The following is a 15,150-nucleotide window of genomic DNA, read 5'->3' as shown; positions in this document are numbered from 1 at the left end:
ACAGGCCCTGCGGAACTCATTGAGATCCCGCAGGGCCCGGACAGCTGAAGGGAGAGCATTCCACCAGGCAGGGCCAGGGCCATAAAGCCCTGGCCCTAGTAGAAACCAGCGCGCATCATAGAGGCGGGGATTACCAGCAAGTTGGCCTCTCTGCTGAACGCAGGGACCGGCGATGGGACAAATGGGGCCAGACGGTCTCGTAGGTATGAGGGTCCCAGGCCGTGCAAGGCCTTAAAGGTTAAAACCAATACCTTGAAGGCGATCCGAACTCAGCTGGGAGCCAGTGCAGGCGACGCAACACGGGCATGATGTGATCTCTAAAGGCACCGCCCGTGAGCAAGTGTGCCGCCGCATGCTGGACCAGTTTTAATTTCCGGATCAGTCGCAAGGGAAGGCCCGTGTAGAGCGAGTTGCAATCGTCTAGTCTGGAGGTGACCGTTGCATGGACCACTGTGGCCAGATCCGCTTGGGAGAGGAAGGGGGCCAGTCGCCGGGCCTGGCGAAGATGGAAAAATGCGACCCGGGTTACATGGGCCACCTGGGTCTCCATTGAAAGAGACGAATCCAGGTGGACCCCCAGGCTGCGAACTGAGGGGGTCGGTGCCAATGAGACCCCCTCCCTATGTTTTTGGAGTGTTTGTCATTGCCTTCCCCAGTCATCTACACTTTACCCCAGCAAGGTAGATATTCATTTACCGATCTTGGAAGGCGGAGTCAACCTTGAGCCAGTTACATGAAACTGACTTCTGTCAGGATTGAACTCAGGTCATGAACAGAGTTTTGACTGCAGTACTGCAGTTTACCACTCTGCGCCACAGGACTCCTTAAAGACAAACATTTATTGAAGCATACGCTTTCATGGGATAGAACACAGCTTTCTGAGCTACCAAGTGTTACAATTGCTTTACACTTGCAATAAACTTGTAGCCACCAATTACAGATGTTGGAATAGTTCTGACAAAAGGAGCTTTGACTCTACCAAAAGTTCATACCCCTCAAAAGCTTGTTGGACTAATTCTAGCTGCTCTACTGCAGACCAGCACGGCTACCCTCTGAACCATTTTTCTATAGAGCACACAAGGAAGAGACAGAACAGTGGTTCTCAACCTTCCTAATGACACGACCCTTTAATACAGTTCCTCATGTTGTGGTGACCCCCAACCCTAACATTTATCCATATTACAGACGGAGAACACTGATGGAGAGAGCCTTAGCCGACCACTGTGAAAGGGTCGTTTGACCCCCAAAGGGATCCTGACCCCCAGGTTGAGAACCACTGGTATAGAAATACTATTTTCCAGAAAAAGAACAAGCTCTACCTTTTTCCAGGAAGTTGAGACAGGTGGTTTTCCCACTACAGAGCTTCCCCAAAATACATCCCTTGAGAGGAAATGGAGAAATCACAGGTGGAGGTGGCTCCGGTTCCGGGGGATAGACCATGCTCATCATTCGATAAATCACATGACCCAGTATCGGGTTGTTGGGTGGAGGTTTATTTGCACTGATGTCCTCTGGAGGGTACCATTCTCCTGTCATACTCTGCAGTGAGACAAACAACAAAATAGAACTGAGCACTTTTCTCCCCCTTGCAAAGCGGTAGAAGGTCAAAAAAAAATTAAGGTGGCAATTGTCTGAATCTTCATTGAGCAGCAAGTCCCACTGGAGTAAGTTGAAGAAGTAGAAGAAGAGGTGGCTTTTATACCCCACTTTCCTCTACCTTTAAGGAGTCTCAAAGAAACTTACAACCAACTTTCCTTCCCCTCCCCACAACAGATACCTTGCGAGGCAGATGGGCTGAGAAAGTTCAGAGAACTGTGCCCCAGGTCACAAAGCAGGCTTCGTGTATGAGAGTGGGGATACAAACCTGGTTATCCAGGTTAGAGTCCACTATTAATGTGAAGGGGTGGGATGGGGAATCAGACTCCAGAATAGAGTCTGCCACTATTAACCACTACACCTCACTGGCATGTATCCCAGGAGACACACAGAAACTTGGCTGCATCTCTTAAGCACTCTGTTTAATGCAAGAATCTTGATGGTGATTTACCAATAGTTATCAAAGGGACTGGAGAAGGTCTATGTACTTTTGAACCATTTGCCAGGGGTCTGCCACCTGCGGCTCTCCAGATGGTCATGGACTACAATTCCCATCAGCCCCTGTCACCATGGCCAATTGGCCATGGTGGGAGGGGCTGATGGGGTATCCTCGAGCTATCTGGAGAAGCTACAGGTAACGGAATTATTTCTAAGTCATGGAGACAAATTAATGGTCAGCAAAACAGACACTTTGTGTCCTTACTACAGCTAAAAAAGACCCATCTCTGGAAAGATAAAAAGCCATTTTGAAGCAATTCATCAAGTGGATGAAGGTATTTTATATCAGATTGCCACCAGTTTTTTTTTTCCTTACAGTAGTTTGAGAGGGCTTAGTGAGAAATCAGATTCAGCAAAATGTTTTACCAGGTAGAGAAACGTCTACATCTGTGCAATATAAACAACAATGGTGTGAATCAGAGGCTCATTCCGCAGATGCAAAATAATGCACTTTCAAACTGCTTTCAGTACTCTTTGAAGCTGTGCAGAATAGCAAAATCTACTTGCAAACAGTTGTGAAAGTGGTTTGAAAATGCATTATTTTGTGTGTGTGGAAGGGGCCAGAGCTAGCACATTGATAAAAAATAAAGTAGTAGGAACTTGTTTTTCACTATCTTTTGACATGGAGTTTCATCAAATGGTGTGTGAAAACATCCTTGCATAGTGGCCGAACGACAATTTCCTATCTCTTCACATCATGCTATTCTTGGACTTCTTCTGCTGGGCATGTGGAAAAATTAATATGAATCAACTAAACTTCTTAAAATGGTTCAAAGGTGAACTAGTAGATAAAAAAAGTATATTTATACACTTGCTAAAAGATATTCTTAGATGTATTGTCGAAGGCTTTCACGGCCGGAATCACTTGGGTGCTGTGTGGTTTCCGGGCTGTATGGCCGTGTTCTAGCAGCATTCTCTCCTGACGTTTCGCCTGCATCTGTGGCTGGCATCTTCAGAGGATCATCTGAAGATGATCCTCTGAAGATGCCAGCCACAGATGCAGGCGAAACGTCAGGAGAGAATGCTGCTAGAACACGGCCATACAGCCCGGAAACCACACAGCACCCAAATATTCTTAGATGCTGGCAAAGGAGTAGAGGATTTACAGGAAATGTTCACAGGCATTCAGGCAGAAGAAGCAAGGAAGACAGAAATGCATGACCTAGACGGCATTTGTGTGCACTGTTATGGCTGCCCACCTAGGGCACTTTCGCACATACGGAATAATGCACTTTCAGTCCACTTCCAATGCACTTTTGCAGCTGGATGTTACTGTGCGGAACAGCAAAATCCACTTGCAAACAATTGTGAAAGTGGATTGAATGTGCATTATTCTGCATGTGCAAAAGTGCCTTCGTCTAAATGGTCAACTGACCTGTCAGTTATGTTCTGTAAATATTAGAGTAAGAATAGTAAGAGCTCAAACACCTGATGCTGCACAGAGTCAGACCATTGGTATATCAATCTTGGTACTGTCTGCTTAGACCAGGGGTCTTCAAACTATGGCCCTCCAGATGTTCATGGACTACAATTCCCATCAGCCTCTACCAGCATGGCCAAGTGGTAGGGCTCATGGGAATTGTAGTCTATGAACATCTGGAGGGCCATAGTTTGAAGACCCCTGGCTTAGACCAACAGCTCTCCATTGTCTCAGGCTGAGGTTTTTCACATCACCTACAACCAAATTCTTTAAAACTGGAGATGCTGGGAATCAAACCTGAGATCTTCTGTATGTAAAGCCAAGGCAAGTAGTGAGAGACTCTGGTCATCGTTTTTTTACTTCTGACTCTTGAGACACTGGCTGGAGGGGGAACTCTACCAATCTATTTTTAAACATGAAATCTGTGGAATCAAGATTACGAATGGCACAACAAAACCACATATTCGTTTTAGTATTCTGTGCCGCACAGCACACAGCACACAGGACAAGATGGAGTAGATATATTACTATGTTTGAGAAACTGGTTTGGAGTCTTCGCTTTAAAAGATAGTAAAATAGCAAGGAAAATCCAACTTGTGTGTGTTTAGTAAAGAAAAGACTGCAGGGGATTTGACAAGTATTAGACAAGCACTCCAAATCAACAATGGACACAGGTATTAGACAAGCACCCCAAATCAACTCTCGCAGCTGGTACTGAATCACATTTGAATGAAGATGCTCATTTCAATGCTCGTGTGGTCCCATTCATACACATCACCCGTGTACAACAATTTGCTGCTTACAAGTTCAGATACAGCAGGGCCGAGGCAGGTATGTTTTTAAAAACTACAGATGCAAGGAATTAATTTGAAAGTAGCAGATCTTCTACTGATAGTGATGTGATAGAACGGTATGTTCATACATACAAAAATGGAAACAACTGCTTGGAAGAAAAGTAAAAAACATAAGAACAGTACTAATATCCACAATTCATAAAAAGAAAGGGCAATTTTTTTTAATTGCTCCACATGAGATGACTCTGAGGTTGCGATGATTTCCTTATCTTTTAATGTTGATAGGTTAATCACAACACTCACAGAATTCAAAGAGCGAACATGACGCTTCTGTGTGTGCAGACTTGCCCATTCACCATTTTTGCCTTGTACTGCAATAGTAAGGAAGGCTTTTCACTCACTGTGTGGTCTTCTATTTCAGCCATGCTTTCCAGAATGGAGAAGCATAGATGTTTACTATTTCACAGCTTAAAAACTGGAATGACAGCAAACTGGAGAGAAGTCAACAGAAGAATGTCTCACATAGATTTGACGGCATCTGTGAAATTTCCCTTCTGCATTCCTAGATCACAAATAATCTGGATGTCACCTGAGCCCTTCAGGGGAGGGCGGTAGATCAATCAAATATACCATACCACATTTGCCATTTCTACATGGCTCAATCACATGCTGTAACTGTCATGCAGACATAACCACATCTGTACCGCATTTCTTTGGGACAGACCAGACTCATGTGATTCACCCAAAGAGAATCTGCTTATACCTCTTGATTACTGCATCCAGACCTGATCAGTTTGGCAGGTAATCTAGACACAGGGAAAGTAGCGACCATGATAAATTGGTAATATGTAGAGTGGGCCCAAGCCTACTGAACAACAGGAATGTACCTACTGATTTTATGGTGGCAATTCAACAATAGTCAACTCTCATATACTACCAATAACAAGATGCCAGAATTAAGTGGCATCTGCACCCCCCAACTAAAAAAAAACAACTTTGTTTTTCCAAGGAAAGCCACATTCAAGACAATAAACCATTTATATAAACAAAGAAAACCACTTTCACGCAAAAGTAAAACCTTAAAGAATGAATTAATACAAAAATAATGTAAGACTTCACTCCACCAACTCATAAGAAAGTTTTACTTTGTAACACAAAAATAAAATGTACCAAATTCAGGATGTGGGCAAAAAGAGAACATAAAGATGTGGTAATCATTTCCCTAACAAGACGAAAAAAGAACCCATTCGCAGAGAAGGCGTATCAGAGACTCAAAATAGACAAGATTCCAAAACCAAAAGGAAAAATCCTTTCGACCAACAGAGTCCAACTGATAATGGTGAAATTTGGGGAGTAACTACACAAAACCATTATCAGAAGAGACCGGTATTTCGCATGCAGTTTTATAATAGTAGCCTATTTTCAAGAGACATCACGTACTCTAGCTATGGGTTTCACGTAAGATCCCTATAGAGATAAGAACAACAGCAGTTTCTCAGAATCACCTTATAAGTCATGATATTAAAATTAGCTGAACTCAAAATACCAAGAATCTGACTAGATAAGTACTGATCTACTAACTAACTGTTAATCAGATACCAAGCGTATATGAAACAACACTACTCATATTGGGAGACACAGTTTTTATTTTTAATTCAGTTCTGAAGTTGTTACATTTTCTGGCACAGCGGAATGTACAACAGTTTAGCATCTGCTTAAAAGGTAGCGCTCTCGGTGGTCTTATCGTAACTTTGATGGTCTTACATACTGACATTACAGTACTTTTGGCCAAACAAAAATGTTTAAAATCATGATGGCACAACCTTCCAAAATGGCCGTGATCTGATGCACCATCTAGTCCAAGAAAAACAGAATATGAACGAAGTACATTGAACCATGCGAAAATGTGCACTAAAATTCTAACAATGAGCCGTCAATCAAACCTACGCAGCATCCCGGCCAACGGGTGGCCGTCACGGGCAATATTTTCTACAAGCCGTTTTTTATGGTCTTCCACTAGGCCGTATCAGTGGGGAGTACCTTATATTCATCATAATTTTTTTCATCTAGAAAACTCATTTTTTCAAGTGGAGGAGTAAGGTCACTCGGCAAAAAGTCGATCACAGGTGGGTCGTGAATTGGCAGTCCTTTTAAGAACAGTTCCTTCCACTCACTCATCAGTTTTGCTGGGATTAAGCTGTGGGAAATAAGCAAAAGGAAACCTGTGGTCAAATAGATTGGATCGTGCTTTTTTAAAAGGAGGGATCAATAACAAAACATCACATATGCAACAAGAAGGAACACACTGAAACATGAATCGCTCTAAAAAGAAGACCCAACGTGCACTCTAGGCATCCTCCCCACACCACCAATTGCTCTATACTGAGGGTTCCCAACCTTTTTGAACCTACAGTCACCTCTGGTATTCTGACAGGGTGGTGGGTGGAACCATAACATGGTTGCCACGGGAGACAGGAGCCACAAAAACAGAGGAAGCTGAGGTGCAAGGAAAAAGGGGAGTAATGTAAAAAACACGCTGGGAAAAATGAGTGAGAGTGAATGAAACAGGGGTCTGCAACCTGTGGCTCTCCAGATGTTCATGGACTACAATTTCCATCAGCCCCTGCCAGCATGGTCCATGAACATCTGGAGAGCCACAGGTTGCAGACCCCCGGAATAAAACCAACACTGTGGAGGCAGCTTCCACTAAAACATTATCTGCACAGCCAGTAGACTCTCCTTTCACCACCAAAAAAGCTGGTAGTATCCAGACCCATATTTTCACTAGGCCAGTAACAAATGTGAAACCAACATCGTTAATGCAGCAACACATCTTTGGGCAGGTTTCATGAACGTCTTTGTGATGAGCAAGTTAATCTAGCCTTCTCGTAGAGCTCTGCTGTGTCCTTTCCCCTGAAACCTCCAAGACAGCTCAATCTGGTTATAAATATATTTAAGGCTGTTTAAATGACCTTTCTCTCACCCACTTCCCAAGATGGCATGGGCTCATTCATTCCATGCAGAGAAGTCCTTTACTAACAGTGGTGGACTCTCCGCCAGCAATCAGAACCTCAGCTGGGCAAGTGCTCACCCTGGTTCCATCCACCTTCTAAAAACACTTGGTGGGCCCCAGGAAAGGTGTCAGCAGGTACCACGGTGCCTGGACCCCTGCTCTATATGCTCAGCCAGGCCAATCATTGTCCTTTCACCAGGAAGGGGACCACTACTCTCTTATCCTGTAAAGAAGTGGCTGCCAAATGGTTCCAAAGAACAAGGATTTCCCAGAGAGCCTAAAGGAAGGCTACCAGCATGGATTGACTTCTTGTAGGCAAAACTTCTTGTAAGCCTCTAGTGAACCATCTCATGAGTCATTTCTAGCTTTTCTCTCCTCAGCCGTGCCCAGCTTCTAAGATGCCTCAAAAGGGGGGCTGCGTCACTGTCTGTGGAAGTTGGCTGCTTAAAAGCCATTTTTAGACCAAGGAAGCATAAAGGACTAGAATATACGAAGAAGACCTGAAGGTTTAGCTCCTTTTCCTTTAGACCCTCTGTCACCATGGCCACTGGACTGAAGGTGGAAACTGTAGGCATGTCTGACCAGGCAGTGCAAAATCATTGGTGGCCAGGTGATCCAGGACAGCCAATTGCACCCTGTTACCAGAAACACAGCTACGTGGATAATATAATTCACAACTGAGAAATGCCTCCAGACTGTCCCCCATACAGTCAGTCTCCCTGCCTGGTCTATGCCCTGCTCTGGTCTGCCATCTTTGGTCTTCCAAATTATGATTTGAGCTTTGGCTCTGGCTCCTTTTCTGAAGTACAAATCTCACCCTGGTACACATCCTCTATATGAAGAAACATGGTGTCTTTTCAGCCACTGGGACTAGAACCTGTCAAGGACTCTGGCACTGACAGCTTGATAGGAAGAAGTACAGTGGAGAAAGAAAAAGAAGGAAGGGTTTTAATTGTCCAGTTGCTACGAGAGAATGATTACTTGAATTTCATGTAAGGGAATTTAAGAACTCAGGCATTTCAACGGGTCCAAAATATGGCCGTGATGTTATTAACAAGAGGTTCCAAATGGAGCACGTAGCTTAGATAGCGCGCCAACTTGACTGCCTCCCTGAGTCCAGTTCACAGAGCTGGTGTTGACATTTAAAGTCGTAAACATTCCAGAACTGGAACATCTTAAAGGGCACCTCTCCCTTTATGTACTTGCTCGCACTCCAAGATCAGAATCAGTTAACACTGTTGCAAGCAATGTAGATTTTTTAATTTGGATATACCTATGGGGGAAAGAAATCAGAAACAGAGAATAGGAAATAAAGGTTATTCGAGCTTACACAGTGGTGGAGGAAAGAACGTGGCCAATCAGCCCTCACAAGTTTGTGATTAGGAAGGATGGCATTCAAATTACATAGTGTGTCTTCCAAGGTCAGAGCTGCAACACCGTCTCATTTTAGAAAATAAGTACCCTGTTTCCCCTAGTATAAGACATCCCCGAAAAATAAGACATAGTAGAGGTTTTGCTGAAGTGCGAAAGATAAGGCATCCCCTGAAAGTAAGACATAGCAAAGTTTTTGTTTGGAAGCATGCCCGACGAACAGAACACAGAAAAATAAGACATCCCCTGAAAATAAGACATAGCGCATCTTTGAGAGCAAAAATTAATATAAGACACTGTCTTATATTCGGGGAAACACGGTAGTACGCGTATCCATATGTGAGCATAAATGTTGAGGCAGGAGGATACTGAAGAAGAAGAAGACGAGTTTGGATTTATATCCCCCCTTTCTCTCCTGCAGGAGACTCAAAGGGGCTTACAATCTCCTTGCCCTTCCCCCCCTCACAACAAACACCCTGTGAGGTAGGTGGGGCTGAGAGAGCTCCGAGAAGCTGTGACTAGCCCAAGGTCACCCAGCTGGCGTGTGTGGGAGTGTACAGGCTAATCTGAATTCCCCAGATAGGCCTCCACAGCTCAGGCGGCAGAGCTGGGAATCAAACCCGGTTCCTCCCGATTAGATACACAAGCTCTTAACCTCCTACGCCACTGCTGCTCCTGAAGAATACTAACCTCACAGACCCATCTGAAGGGAGGGGGGATCTGCCAGTGGGAGCAGTCCAGGGATTTGCCAGTGGATTTGTCCTCCCTGGAGCACTTACCCCAACAGAGGGTGAATCGGCTGGCAGGGGGCTGCTATGGTGTTCCCCGGTGGTGGGATGCGGTTCCGCCTGGGGGCACGGCCCGGGGAGGTCTAGGGGCACGACCAGGGGAGGAGTTGATGATATTGCCCCCATCACGCCTGCGCTTCGGACTTACGCCACTGGACCATAAGAAGAAGGCAGAAGCTGACTTTCCTCTGCAGAAGCAGAGGAATGAAAGAACGCAGACCTTGTCCACATAACACCAAGACACTGTTCAGTGTTACTTCTGCACCATTTCCCACTGGTGGCACCCAGGCTATGAGAACTGTCTCTCCTGGCATATGAGTTTGGTCTCCATTCTATTCTGGGCTTGGGCAAATCTATCCTATTGGGAGGAGCTCCTCAAGACAGGCAGTTCGGCAGATGCCCAGCCTGCTGTTCATACCTGCTGTTCAATTCCGCTGTTTTGCCTGCTTTAACTATTTGCTTCATTATTTTTAATCTGTTTCAGATTTCATCTTCAGTTCTGCTTGTGGAAATGTTTATGCCAGCTGCCTTGGAGGCTTGAGTTGTGGGAAGACAGGATAGTAAATAATCTAAATCCAAAACTGGGCTGGCTTTTTCACACAGAGGACAGAACTGCCTCTAGCCCTCAACTGCATGCAAGTCCCACTGATTCCAAAAGACGTGTATTTTACATAAGCACTAGTTACAATCTGACAGTACTTGCTGGCCAATGACTGGGTCCTCTGATCATAATTCAAAAAGTAAACCCTCAGGGTTTATTATATTCACACCCTCTGTGCATGCCTAGAGAATCAGACACCTGCTGTAACCAACAGCTACCATGTTTACACGAATATAAGACAGTGTCTTATATTAATTTTTGCTCCCAAAGATGCGCTATGTCTTATTTTCAGGGGATGTCTTATTTTTCTGTGTTCTGTTCGTCGGGCATGCTTCCAAACAAAAACTTTGCTATGTCTTACTTTTGGGGGATGCCTTATATTTCGCACTTCAGCAAAACCTCTACTACGTCTTATTTTTAGGGGATGTCTTACATTCGGGAAAACGAGGTAATAGGAGATGGGGGCTACACCTTTGAGAGTCCATAACTTTGGACCCCCCGAACCAAACTTTGCCAAACCTGGCTGGTATCATTAGGAGAGTCTCCTAAAGATACCCTGAATTTTTGGTGCTGATAGCCTAAAAACTGCACCCCCTGAAGGCCAAAAGCTGAATAAGCACTAAAAAATACAAAAAACACAAATGAATATGGGGGGGGGGGGCAGCAAAACTCAGATTCTGCACCAGGCTCCATTTTCCCTAGCTACACCTCTGGTCTCCTTACAGTAGAGAAAAGTGGGGTATAAATCCAAACTCTTCCCTTCTTCTCTTCTTTAGCCAAGACTTCCTATATGAACCCTGCCTCAGGCTTGCCTCGGGCTTGGCTCTGCCTAGATGCAATAAGTGTACTTTCTGGTAAGCTCCACGTGCCGAGTCTCTATCTGCCCTCCGGCTCTCAGCCTGCCTACCTGATCTTCTACCTATGCCCTGAGCCTGGACTATGCCTTTGCTTGTTTCCTGCCTTGACTCTGGTCCACCTGGCTAGCACCAGCCAGCAGTGCAAATGAACTCAGTGCAGTTCTACTTGTGAAAGATCTTGCATAATACCCAGCACTTGCCTCCCTGTGTGATGCATCTCCTATAAATTGGTTGCACAAAATCTTACGAAAGCAAAAACACCCCTTAGCACAAACCTTTTTGAACCTGCAGGGACGCTGAGTGTTCTGGCGTGGAATGGTGGGCACGGCAACAAAATGGCTGCTGCAGGAGGTGGAGCCAGCCGCAAAATTATTTCCACAGCTTAACTTCACTCACCCAGTGGCGATGCTTGTGCTGTGGTGGCTGCTGCGGCCAAAGCAATCTTTTTTAAAAATCTGCACAGCCAACCAAATTTCCAATAGTCAATCAAAAACCTTGCTGGCCAAAAGCCATACTTGGCTCCACCTGCTTCCAACAATGGCCATGAGGAAAGGGGTTGAGGGCACAGTGGAGCCCACAGGGATTACCTTGGGGACCCCTGACTTAGAAGAAGAACAGCTTGGATTTATACTCCATCTTTCTCTCCTGTCAGGAGACTCCAAGCAGCTTACAAAATCCTTTCCCTTCCTCTCCCCACAACAGGCACCTTGTGAGGTAGGTGTGGCTGAGAGAGTTTGGAATGAAATGTGACTAGCCCAAGATCACCCCAGCAGGCTTCATGTGTAGGAGCAAGGAAACAAATCCAGTTCACCAGATAAGAGTCCTGCACTCTTACCAGGAGTGGGGAATCAAACCCAGTTCTCCAAATTAGAGTCCACCGTTCTTAACCACCACATCATACTGGCTCTTATATTTAGCTGAGTCATTTTCTTGAATTCTGCTTCCACAAAAGCTCTGGCACAAGCGGAACACTGGTGATGGATCTAACCCAGCGCTTCTGCTATGACTACCCAGACACCTTTCCTCAGCACCTCTGCCAAACGAATCAACAAGATAAGTAAAAGGTTTGGCTCCTGTACTATAGCCAGTCTTCAACAAAAGGTAGTGAGACAATGAGCACGGCAAGGAGGTGAGTATGGGTCTCCCACACCAAGAATCAGCCAGGAAGGAATGGCAGGTGCCGCCACTGCGCTCTATGGTTATCATATCTTGTGCACACAGCTGTGTTTCAAGAAAGGGGGGCAGGAATGGATTCTACATGAAACTAGCATGACAGCAGCGAAGTTGATCAATGCAGGATTCCCGGCTGACCAGGAAGGGGTTAGAATGAAATCTGTGTGGTTTGCAGTCAGTGTGTCAGACTAGGATGTGGGAGGCCTAAGGTTCAAGCTCCCAGTCGCCATGGAAGCATGCGGGTGAACTTGGGCCAGTCACACACTCTCAGCTTCACCTACCTCGCAGAGTTGTTGCGACACTTAAATAGAGGACAATGTAAGGTACTTTGAATCCCCACTGAGAAGAAATGTGGGGTTTAAAGGAAGGAGGATGGATGGATGGATGGATGGATGGATGGATGGATGGATGGATGGATGGATGGATGGATGGATGGATGGATGGATGGATGGATGGATGGATGGATGGATGGATGGATGGATGGATGGATGGATGGATGGATGGAAGGAAGACAGACAGACAGACAGACAGACAGACAGACAGAATGAATGAATGAATGAATGAATGAATGAATGAATGAATGAATGAATGAATGGAATGTGGTTGTTGTTTGTTTTGCCTCCACCCAGAGCCAGTGGGGTGTGGTGGTTAAGAGTAGGTGGATTCTATTCTGGAGAACCTGGCTTGCATCCCCACTCCTCCACCTGAGTGGCTGAGGCTTATCTGGCGAATCAGATGCGTTTCCGCACTCCTACATTCCTGCTGGGTGACCTTGGGCTAGTCACAGTTCTCTGAGGACTCTCTCAGCCCCAGCTACCTCACAAGGTGTCTTGTGGGGAGAGGAAGGGAAAGGAGCGTGGAAGCCACCTTGAGTCTTCTTACAGGAGAGAAAAGTGGGGTATAAATCCAAACTCTTCTTCTTCAAAGATCAAATTTAAGGGAAAGCTATTCCTGCAATTTCAAAAAAGTAACTTCTTCTTGTTGTTGTTGTTTCTGCTAAACTGAGGAAAGTTAAAATGACTTACTTGTTTGTCAGCATTCGGTATTCTCCTATTTTGGTCGCTACATCAATAATTTGTTCAACCACTTCCCAACAAATAGAATAATGCTTCTTGTAGCGAGCCTCGGCCCTTTCAGCGGCAAGTTTGGCATGCAGCTGTTTCTCCTTAAGGGCTTGATCCTCAAGCTCAATTTTCTCTTGTTTTGCAAGAGCCTGGAAGGAATGATGGTTAGAGAAGGGTTAGGTTTTTGTCTTCTTTAATTCGACTGGCCATGAACTCAAGCTAACAACAGTAACAGAAGTCATCCCCATTAAAACTGAAATCAAACCAAAATAGGCAGTGCAGCAAAGCCTTGTTATTCAGATTTTACATGGGTCCCTTCCCCACATACTGACCAAATTTGTTTAACCTCACATAAAGCTAGAGCAGGGGTAGGGAACCTGCGGCTCGAGAGCCTCATGCGGCTCTTCTGCCCTTGCTGTGGCTGTGGCTGATCCCGATCCCGAATCGTTACCCATGCCCTCGAAAGAAAATTGGGACGATGCGGTGGCCATGCTGCGGGACGCCAAACTTGCCTGGGAGCGCGAGCGCGAACTGTGGGAAGAGGAGCGCGAAAATCTGCAACGGGACCGTGAAAGTCTGCAACGGGACCGTGAAAAGCAACGCAAGGAAATCCAAATGGAGTTGGACCGTGAAAGAGAAGCGTTGCGTCAACAGTATCAACAGAATCTAACGATTCATGACAAAGTGCTGGATCAGTCCAAACTGGATTTACAGCGCCAGCGCGAAAACATCAAAGCCATCCAAACCCAGAATGAACTGACTTTAGCCGTTCAACGAGACGAAAGAGCCAAATTGGATCGAGAGAGGGCAGCTTTGCACGCGCACCAAGATGCCTTAACACGCAAGGAAAGGGAATTAGCTGAACGGGAGCAAACTCTACGATGGCAACGTGAGACGTTGGTTAGAGCCCCAGTTGGTGCCTACACCTTCACCCCCGCACCGGCGGCCCTCCCTCCTGCCGGAGGCGCGGCGCCTCGCGGCCCGATTCCAGCTTTTCAACTTGGGGCACCTCCTCAACCCCCTGCTCCTACAGTGCGCCTGCCCTTACAAGTACAACAACCAGGTTATATGCAGATGCATTCCCAACCCGCCTTGAGTGCGATTGAAAGAGGGTTCTACAGTCCCCTCGTCCCAGCTCGTTTTGATGGTACCGCGTCCCAACTTCCTTACTTTATCCTGCAACTCGATGCTCATATGCAAGAATTTCATGATCTATATCGTTCTGAACGCGAAAAAATACGAGACATTGGGTCGGTGTTGGATGGGGTAGCCGCTGAGTGGTTTGTTACTCTTTATGAATTGCAGGGGGACGATACCCGCACGGTAGCGGGCTTCCTCCAAGCGTTGCGCATTCGGTTCCAAGATCCCAATGCTGAAAACGATGCTATCCATTACAGTAAAAACCATCCAACAGGGCAACCGCTCCTTTGCTGATTTTGCCTGTGAATTCTGCGCAGCGGCCAGTAAACTTCCACGGACTGGCCCGAGCGCATGAAATGCAGTATTTTTTCGAAGCAATGGATATTAAACTTCGTGAGACAGTGATCCTTATTCGGATCCTGCAAACGCTTGCGGATTGGATCGGCTCGGCTCGCAGGTTGCTGCCCGTCTTGCCTATGCCCGCGCTGGAGGCCGCACGCGCGAAACCAGCCAACACGCCGGCGCCGGCCGCTAGAAAACCAAGCCCGGCCGTGGCGGCCGAGACCACGTCGGAACGCCGTCGCCGTTTGGGATTGTGCCTCTACTGCGGAGGGCCTGGCCACCTGGCTGCCAACTGCCCGAAGAAGCAGAAGCCTCCCCTCCCGGGGGCCGCACTCCGTCTGCCAAGCCTCCACGCAAATCCAGCCTGCCAACTCAAGGATCGGCCCAAAGCTACTTTTGATGAGGATGTCGAAGAGGAAGAAACTGCGCTTAGTCTTTCAGCAGCACCCGTGGATCTTAATCCTTCTCCTGATCTGGTGAGTGAAGGCAGCGC

General features: G+C 46.2%; 1 protein-coding gene across 4 annotated transcripts in view; it reads right to left on the bottom strand.

The window, feature by feature from the left end:
• SPEF2 (sperm flagellar 2) overlaps nucleotides 1-15,150 on the bottom strand; it is a 134,738-nt gene that overhangs the window by 90,307 nt on the left and 29,281 nt on the right. For all 4 annotated transcript variants that reach the window (XM_048504145.1, XM_048504146.1, XM_048504149.1 and 1 more), the window contains exons 9-11: nucleotides 13,137-13,324; nucleotides 6,349-6,505; nucleotides 1,320-1,539 (exon numbers count right to left, since the gene is read on the bottom strand). In XM_048504145.1, the coding sequence (XP_048360102.1) occupies nucleotides 1,320-1,539; nucleotides 6,349-6,505; nucleotides 13,137-13,324 (565 nt within the window). The remainder of the gene's footprint in view (nucleotides 1-1,319; nucleotides 1,540-6,348; nucleotides 6,506-13,136; nucleotides 13,325-15,150) is intronic.

The sequence above is a fragment of the Sphaerodactylus townsendi genome, linkage group LG07 (assembly GCF_021028975.2).
Source record: "Sphaerodactylus townsendi isolate TG3544 linkage group LG07, MPM_Stown_v2.3, whole genome shotgun sequence".
NCBI classification, from domain to species: domain Eukaryota; kingdom Metazoa; phylum Chordata; class Lepidosauria; order Squamata; family Sphaerodactylidae; genus Sphaerodactylus; species Sphaerodactylus townsendi.
The sequence above is the reverse complement of the archived record's forward strand: the minus strand, read 5'-3'. Positions and strand labels throughout refer to the sequence as shown.